This window comes from Myotis brandtii, unplaced genomic scaffold (genome assembly GCF_000412655.1).
Source record: "Myotis brandtii unplaced genomic scaffold, ASM41265v1 scaffold343, whole genome shotgun sequence".
In the NCBI taxonomy this organism is placed as follows: domain Eukaryota; kingdom Metazoa; phylum Chordata; class Mammalia; order Chiroptera; family Vespertilionidae; genus Myotis; species Myotis brandtii.
The window spans coordinates 663,441-673,253 of record NW_005363209.1 but is presented as its reverse complement, the minus strand read 5'-3'; the positions used below and the strand labels follow the sequence as shown (position 1 = coordinate 673,253).

General features: G+C 38.1%; 1 protein-coding gene across 5 annotated transcripts in view; it reads right to left on the bottom strand.

Annotated features, from left to right (window-relative positions):
- Positions 1–9,813, bottom strand: part of FBXL4 (F-box and leucine-rich repeat protein 4) — a 48,341-nt gene that overhangs the window by 26,359 nt on the left and 12,169 nt on the right. For 2 of the 5 annotated variants that reach the window (XM_014543922.1, XM_014543923.1), the window contains exon 4: positions 5,037–5,403. In XM_014543922.1, coding sequence (XP_014399408.1) covers positions 5,037–5,403 — 367 coding nt within the window. The remainder of the gene's footprint in view (positions 1–5,036; positions 5,404–9,813) is intronic. The other 3 variants (XM_014543925.1, XM_005871466.2, XM_014543924.1) reach the window with 2 other exon arrangements.

Sequence of the window (9,813 nt, the reverse complement as noted above, 5' to 3'; positions counted from 1 at the left end):
GGTCATGCCCCCAGCACCGGGCCGGGGTACCTCAGGCCGCGCCCCTTGCCTGGCGGGGCTTGATGGGGGGCCTCAGGCCATGCCCCCTGCCCTGGCCCCCTGCCCAGATGGGCTTGATGGGGGTGGGGCCTGCCAGGTCTGGGTCTCCTGCGTTTTTGAAGCACGTGCAGGTGGTGGGCGGGGACTTGACTCTAGATCCCGTGGCACGCCCAGACTCTGACGGTCCTGTGGTGCACCCCAGACTCTGACAGGAGGAAGATTTTCATATACATTTTACTAATTTTCTTTCATCTCTGACACTTCTATTATAGAGAAAGGGCAAATAGCAATATTAAAATATTTCCTCTAATTAATTCCCTTTTAATGTGCACGAATTTCGTGCACCAGGCCACTAGTTTTATATAAGGGACTTGAGCATCTGAGAATTTTGGTATGGAGGGGTGGGCTGGGGGCTGGAACCAATCCCCAGAGGATACTGAGGGATGACCACATAGTCTACAGTTTTCTTTTTATGTGCCATAGTGTTAAACTGGCTTCATTAACAACAGTGAAACTTTTATTATAACTCTTTATGTTATAAAAGAGTTGAAATAATATAGATTTATCTGTTTCTTAAATGTTTGAAAGAACTTATGAGCTACCTGAGCTTAGCAACTGTAGGACCTTAAATATTTGTAAAATGAATTAAAAATTTGTTGTTTTAACCACAGTATTAAAAGTTATTTCAGTATAATTTTTAAGCAGTTAGTACAGAGGCATTAAAAGTTAAGTATATCCCTGTATCAGAGGATACATAATTTACTTTTTCCAGATGATTTGTAATTTAAATAACTCTCAGCAATTTCTGGCATTGTTCCAAACAAAAGTCACCAATATTAAAAGATGTATACTATGTGAAAACACTCTATGACAATTAATATTACATTTTAAGCAAATATCAGAATAGAAAAAGAATAATGAAAAGTCACTGAGACTATGACATTGACATGTGACATGTGAAAAAACACTTTTAGATTTTGATTAAATAAAAGATAACAGGTTTCAGGTCTACAAGACAACATCCATTAATCATTACTGATCTAGTGTCTGTCAAAATGTGCTTTTACATCGGAGTGTGCTGGCATAAAGTACCATTTGATACCACAGTGAATGTAGGACATGATGTGTTGGGAAGGACTCCCAAAACACAATTTATCTGCCCTCAAACCCACTCTACTCATAATACAATTATTTTCAACTATAAAAACATTAGATCACTTGACATATTTAAATGTGATTCTCCCCCTTGAAATAATTTGCATTACCTTTAAATAATTTGGGTAACATTTTTTTTAAAGAGCTTCTCTTTTTATTCACTGTGAGATCATTCCCTCTGTACATGGCACGCTGCTTTCATCATGGCTAATTAATGACCTCGAGGACTACTGCTTCTATCTCTGGGTTTCCTCTACCTGACTTTGTAGTTTCGATTAAACCCCCTGATGTTTGGAAAGCTTTCCCTCTCTATTACTCCTTCCTTTCAGCATATAAACATGCTGAAAGCTCTCCCAACCTGCATCACAAATGGAAACTTTCTCTCTCTGCTGCATCCTTTACCATACCACTCACCTATCTTCTCTCCCTTTAAAAGGTAAGTTAGAAGAGATATACCCATAACTACATACACTCCCTCATGTTGATATGCCCTTTTTTGAGTGTGACACAAAAGGGTGGAGTGTTAGTCAGCTTGCCAGTATTAGTCATTATTGGTGGACAGTCTTACCCATGTTACAGCCCAGTTACAGTATATTAACACAACTGTTTTTCTGCTTAAACGTAGAGACTTGGCACTTTTTGTCTCTGCTCCTTCCTCCCTCCTTGATGCCTTAACCAAATATGGTAAGGTTTTCTCATTCTCACCCTATAGCATGGCTCCATTGAACTGATCATGGTAAAGGATTATCAAAGACCCCTCAACAGCCAAAGTCTGTGGGCACTTGTTTTCTATACTTAGCTTCCTAGCATTTTGTTTTAAAGACAATCTCCTATTTCCGAAGTGCCTTTTCTGACTTGTCTTCCTCTATGTGATTCTTAGATGTTAGTATCCCAGAATTCTATTCTTGGTCCTTTATTCACACTTTACAGAATTTCATTGGTCAATTTTATCTACCATTAGAGGCCCGGTGCATGAAATTTGTGCACCAGTGGGGTCCCTCAGCCTGGCCTGCGGGATCGGGCTGAACCCAGCTCTCCAACATCCCCCGAGGGGTCCTGGATTGCGAGAGGGCGCAGGCCAGGCCTAGGGACCCCACCAGTGCACTACTGGGGCTGGGGAGGGACGCAGGAGGTTGGCCAGATGGGGAGGGACCACGGAAGGACTCCAGGGCATGTCCGACCTGTCTTGCTCAGTCCCAATCAGCCAGACCCCAGCAGCAAGCTAACCTACCACCCGGAGTGTCTGCCCCCTGGTGGCCAGTGCACGTCATAGTGACTGGTCAACCAGTCGACTGCCCCCTGGTGGTCAGAGCAGTTGAGCGGCCTTAGCATATCATTAGCATATTACTCTGTGATTGGTTGAATGGCCGACCAGACGGACAACCAGACACTTAGCATATTAGGCTTTTATTATATAGGATGGTGCCCCTTTCCTCTCTTGAGTAGAATCACACAAATATAAAATCAGACCTTCCTCCTGAGTTTCAAACTATTGTCCCCAACCCGAAAAGCCTGCTTTGATGAATCACAGGCACCTCAAAGTCAGAATGTCCTTCCCACCTTCACCCACTGTTTTGTGATTAATGGCATGTCCATCCACTGAGTCATTTCGACCAGAAACCTAAAGCCCCTCTGTTGTTCTGTTTTATCTCCACATTCACTAGTTACCTTTGATTTCTACCTTCTACATCTCTGGAGTACTTCTCCCACTCATCTCCTTTCTAAAACTTCCAATAACCAAGGCTTCATAATTTCTTGCCCAAATTACTGCAGCAGCTTCCTAACTGGTGTCCCTGATCCCCTTTTGGTCTATTCTTCATTTACCAACAGAGTAATCTAAGACAGAAATCTCATTTTGTTATTCCCTTTTTAAAATAAATAAAACCTTCAATGTTTCCTACTGACTACAGAAAATGTCCACAATCTTTTTTATGTCATGACACATATGAAACACAAAGTTTACATGATGCTGAACTCCTGGGCAATTATCTAATTGTGGGCCAAAGCATATGCAAAAATGTCTGCATAGTAAAGATAATTCCTGGAATGTTAGTTAGCATTCTACACTTTCTCCTGTCTCTCCCACTCAAAAAAAAAAAAAAAAAAAAAAAAAAAGCCCATGAAGACTACAAAAGAATACAAGAAAGTGAATGTGAATGACTCCCACAACTGATGTTGCTGTGTACTGGAATAACAGAGCACTCTGAGGACCCCTGGCTGAAGGGAGAAAATGCAAACCTCTTGGTAAAACCCACAGGGCTCTCTATGATACAGCAGAGTAGGCTGGACACAGCCAAGGCTAGGATGTCCCAATCACTGTCTTCGATGGGAATGGTGTCCTGTGGAGTTCTGCAGGGAGGCAGCCCTGAGCCTCCATCCAATTTCATCTCTTATAGCTTCTGCTATCTAATCCTGATCCAGCCATACTGAAATGCTGGAGTTCCCAAATAAGGTCACACACTTTCACTTCTTATCTCTGTACATTCTTTCCCTTCTCTCTGAACTTCCTCTCACTTATTCATTTAAATACTATGTGTCAAGCATTTTGTTAGGTCTGCATAAAATTCAATAAACTGTTTAAAACAGATTTGCTGAATTTAAATTTCTATTTTGTAGTTTTAGGAAATGGGTAAGAATCAAAGAAGTGATTTCGTTTCCTCCAGATGAACTGCTTCCACTGCTGCCAGGACAAATCCTCCTGGGAGCCCTGGGGAACAACACTGTCACTATCCCACACTCCTCTCCTTGCCCAGCTCAACTCTCCCTTCATCTTCCCCGTCCCGTTTAGGGCCAGAGGGCCTTGTCCAATCTGTGAAGCTTCCTTCCCATAACACAAAGCTTGACCTAGAAGGCCTGGTTGGATCCTGGTCCCATAGCTTATGGACTGAATTATCTTGGACCCTTCAATTCACCTTTATGTGGAAACTTTAGCTACTTCTCAGGAAGTAACTTTAAAATAGCATTTTAACTGTAAAATGTTACACAGGCATTATAGTTACTGAGAGGCATTCGAGAGGCTATCTTATTGTTCTACACAAGTTAAGCTACTTGTGTCATTACAATGAAACCTGAAATACCCACCAATTTGGGAGATAGTCTGAATTGGTTAAAATTTGAGGTTATAATTTTTTCTTTAAATTTTTTATTATATTATTTTTAACCACACACAGCAGTTCTCAGCTGGGGACCGAAATGCCAGGCCCTACTCCCACCCCCAGAGGGTGTGCTACTGGCATTTGATGCCTGGGAGCCAAGGATGTTAAATATACTGCAGAAATGCCCTTATAGAGACACACAGAAAACAAGACTTTAGGTAAAGGCATTCTGTACCTGCCCAGACCAAAAATTATAGCTAGTTAGAGGATACAGAATAGAGTTGGTATAGAAAAATAAATGACACTTGGGAGAAACTTTGCACTATTACATAGAATAAGCATTTCTCTTACAATCTTATTAATCCTCTTATTTTTAATTGCAAATCATCTTTAACTTAACTGGTATAAATTTAAGCACATATTGTCCATATTTATATTGTATAATTATGAATTGTAGTAGAGTATAATTTATTGTTGGTTTATGTAGTTTGCTTATTTTTAATCAGTGATATAACAACGTATTTTTAATAGTTTATCCAAAATTATTAAAGTCAATCCAAAACCAAAGTGGTGAAATTACTCAACATAATTTTGTCTAGTTTTTTCAAAATCAAAATATACATCAGGTTATGTACACCTTACCAATACTTCTATTTCTCTAGTATCTAGCAAAATAAATATTAATACCTAAACTTTAAAAAATTATTGTGGTATTTGTAATATTGCTACTGAATAAATTTGACTTACCTCATAAGGTAGTTTGTCAAAATATCCATTATTTGGCCCTTCCCTGAGGGCAGTGCTGCTAAGCTTTTTGTTAAGATTGTCCATTCCACAATCATCGTTTTCTTCATAGTCATCATCTTCTAGATCATTCATGTCAATAAGTGAAGTCTTGAGAGAAAGTACTGGCTTGTCCTTCATACCATGCAATACAACTGCATCTAATTCAGTGTAATAATCCAGAAGAGAACTATTTACTTCCAGCCGTATAAGATTTGTGGGAAAATTTATCTGCTTAATACAAGGTTTAAACTGGCGAGCCTGGGAAGCATTCACCTTCGTAGGTCTCTCTGACCAAAGAATCTCCCATCTGCTAAAGAAAGAAACTTCCCTATAATAGAGTTTAGAATGAGATTTACTGTTACCTTAAGGTTATGGTCCCATGCCCAATATGTTACAGTGTGAAGCAAAGACATTAAATAAGGTGAAGAGAATCAAATACAAGTACTGTTTCCAGTACATGAAAAAAAACTTTAAAACTAAATGCCATAGACCTTATTGCTTAAATATTTTTACTACTTAAGTTACTTTTACAACTCCCTGGAAAGTCTTTTTTGGAGATTTCACATTAGATTTCACATTGGAATAGGTAGTTAGAAGTATAGGAAGAACAGCATGCATTTTTCTAGGAAAAGCAAAGCAAGAATAAAGCACACAGGATAAATAAAGCTCTCCTGAGTGCATGTCTTCAACCAACTGTGAAAACTAAACTGATCATCTTGCCTCACAAACCTCTCCTTTTCCAGCTTTCCCATTTCTGTTACTGATATCATACAAAATCAAAACTTTCATTATCTTTTTTTTTCATTATCTTTGATATTTTTATCCACTCATTGTTTTTTTAAATTTTCATGAAATTGTCTTACATATGTCCTTCTAAATTGCCATTACCTGAAATACCCACCAATTTGGAAGGGAGATAGTCTTAATTGGTTATACAATACTAGAGGCCCGGTGCACGAAATTCATGCACTCAGGAGGGGGGTTTCTCAGCCCAGCCTGTGCCCTCTCACAGTCTGGGAGCCCCACAATCGATCGCCCCAAAGAGGCAGGCCCTGCCCACCTGGCCAGGGCTCCAAGATGGATCGCCCCCGCAGAGGGAGACCCCGCCCACCCACCGCAGCCCACTGGTCAGTGGCCTGGGTCTCCCTCTTTGGGGCGATCTTGGGGCCCCCCCAACTGATCAATTGGAAGGTCATCCGGACGGTTGTTTCGCTGTTCAGCTGTTCAGTCGATTTGCATATTACTCTTTTATTTTTATAGATCCTTCTAACTAGCTGTAAATTTTGAGTTGGGGAAAGAGAGGAGTGTGGAGTAACCAGGCACCCTGAGGACCACTGGCTTAAGGGATAAAATGCAAACTTCTTGGTAAAACCCACAGAGTCCTCTATGATACAATATCCTACTAAACTAGCTATAATTTTTGGTGTAGGCAGGTACAGAGTGCCTTTACCTAAAGTCTTAATTTTTCTTTTAGTCATACTTATACCCACAGTACTTAGCAAGTATCTAACACATAACGATGAATAACATTTTCTCCGATTTCTCCCAAATGAACCCCTTCTTTACTGCCAGATTAATCATTACTTTCCAGAAAATAAACTTATTTCCAACTTTGTGTCTTTACTCATGTTGTCTACCCCCAGTGAAATACCCAACCTACAGATTATCCTATTTTTCAAGGCCCAACTCCTATTCTATCTCTTCATATAAGTCTTCTGGTTTTTTAAAATTTATCTTTATTTTTGAAAGTATTACAGCACATAAGTCTTCTTATAAAACTATTTTCCAAAATTACTTAAAGATTTCTTATAACATATCATCATTAAGTATATACTACTATAATATTTTCATATTTATGTCATATGTAACCATTTCTCTAATATTGTTTTCTAATATATCAGAGAAAGTTAGAAATATAGAACAAAATACTTCAATAAACACCTTTCCTTTATTTCTAATTTACTTTAGGTAGCAGAATTTTTTAACACAGATTTTATGTCAAAGACTAATAATATTTTTAAGTCTCTCAATATATACAACAAACTGCTTTCAAAGAAGCATATGCCAATAGTATATAACAATGACCAATGAAATCATTATTTATGTTTAAAAATAATCTCTACTTTCATAGAGAAATAGCTCTGTATTACCTAATATAAAATTCAGTGATTACTAATAACACTTAAACTGTTTTATACACTTATTAATCATATGAGGATTTTCCCCTTTGGTATATTGCCTGTTCATTTATGGAAATGACCTATTAGATCTAAGTAAAAACTGATTATGGAAAGGTGTTTAGGAAATTGAAATAGACAAAAAAATATGAAACTCAGGGGAGAAATCTATAGAAGTCATCCACATACAGGAATCCTGATGGTCTTCAGGCCATGATGGGAGCAAGAAGGGCAAGTATGGTAAGTTCTAACTTTAAGAATAAAAGTTTAAGACAGAACTTCAATAGGGATTTTAGCAAAGATAACACTAATCATAACAATAGGAACTTTTGCAGTTTCTAGAAACTTTATAACCCCCCCCCATATTTGCTAGTTTTGTTGATTCTTTACTGAAAATTAGTAATAAAACCCATCAAACATAAAGAACCTGTTACTATTTGTATTCAGAAACAACATTTGTATCCAGAGATTGTTCCCACTCTATAACCAGTGTTGAGAGGCAGGGGAAGAATTCTAAGGAACAGAACTGGTTGTGGCAGATTTAAAGAGAAAAAGAAAGCAGGCTAGGCATTTTCTTCTTCCTGTGACAAGGTAGGAACGCAAGTTTGGAATGCCAGTCTAGACCTAAGACATGCTCCCAAATGTTAACTGCAAAAATCTTGAAGGTTCTTAACAATGCAATTATTTGAACACTCTACTGTAAATCTCCGGGGTTAAACAGAGCGAGCCATATAGGTACAAGGGTACAGAAGTATTAAACATTTAAAACCATGTTGGTGGGAAAATGTATTCCTACTTCTGGACAGTATATTTCCAAGAATCGTGAGGTAAATGGTGGAATGCATGAGAAAATTCAAACTTTGGTTTTATGCATCTTTTTCTTGCTACTGTAAAATGGTATCAGATGATGCTGGAGGAATGACTCATGTCCAAGAAATAAGGACCACTCAGGAATCTGAAATAATTGCCTGTACTGGTTCACAGTACATGTGGACTAAACCAGCCTAGTTTTTAGCTTCAGTGAGTTTTTATAAGGCTTAATAGAAACACTGAAAATTTAATACAGAAATCACCTCTGCCAGGTCCTCTGCAATAAATACATGAGCATGTTCTTCATGTATAGCTTGATTTGCAGTATAATGTAAATTACATTATAAAAATCACAAATATAAGCTTAAAGAAAAGCAGTGATTAGAACAGAAATATGCTATTTTAATAATGTATTAATCAAAATAGTCATGGGGATATAAAATACAACATAGGGAATATAGTCAGCAATATTGTAGTAACTATGTATGGTGCCATGTGGTATTAGAAATATGGGGGAAACACTTTATAAAGTAAATGATCATCTAACCTCTATGCTGTACACCTGAAACTAATACAAAATAATATTAAATGTAAAATGTAACTGAAAAATAAAATTTAAATTAAAAAAAAAAATAGCCCAGGCTGGTATTCTCAGTGGTTAGAGCCTTAGCCTGCACATGGAAGAATAGTGTTAGATTCCTGGTCAAGGGCACGTCCTTGGGTTGCATGTTCGATCCCTCACCTCCCTCCATCCCCCATAGGGGTCAGGGCACGTGCAAGAGGCAACCAATTGATGTGTCTCTATCACATCAATGTTTCTCTTTCTCTTCTCTCTCTCTCTCTTTCCTCCTTCCCCCCTCCTTTACACTCTCTCTGAAAATCAATGAAAAAATATCCTTGGGTGAGGATTAAACTAATAATAATAATGTACTAGTCCTCTCTATCTATCTTGTAGAACAGACAATGTGAAATAATGCTTTACTTTTTAACATTTAAAAATAATTTTTAAAATTTTTATTTTTCAATTATAGTTTATTTTCAATATTATTTTATATTAGTTTCAGGTGCACAGCAAAGTACTTAGATAATCCTATACTTTACACAGTGTTCCCCCTGATATTCCTAGTACCTACTGGCACCATACATAGTTATCACAATATTACTGACTATATTGACTATTTTATGTCAAAGATTAAGAATATTTTTAGGTCTCTCAATATAGACAACAAACTGCTTTCAAAGAAGCATATGCCAATAGTATATAACAATGACCATTGAAATCATTATTTATATTTAAAAATAATCTCTAATTTCATAGTTAGCCATATACTGTATGGTAGAAAGAAGTGTAGGGATTAAGAAGTACAAATTGGTAGTTACAAAATAGTCACAGGGATGTAAAGATGATGATTTAAATAGACTTCCTTAACATGTCTAGTATGTCAGAGAGTTAATGTTATTTTAGCACCATTCTTGCTTCTGACTTCTATATAGCATGAACATTATATACAGGGTGAGGCAAACATAGGTTTACAGTTGTGAGTATGCAAAACAGAGTTTATTCTTGTATTATTATTAATTACTAGAGGCCCGGTGCACAAAAATTTGTGCACTCGGGAGGGGAGGGGGGTCCCCCAGCCTGGCCTGTGCCCTCTCGCAGTCTGGGACCCCTCGGGAGATAACGACCTGCTGGCTTAGGCCTGCTCCCGGGTGGCAGAGGGCAGGCCCAATCCCTAGGTGCAGCCCCTGGT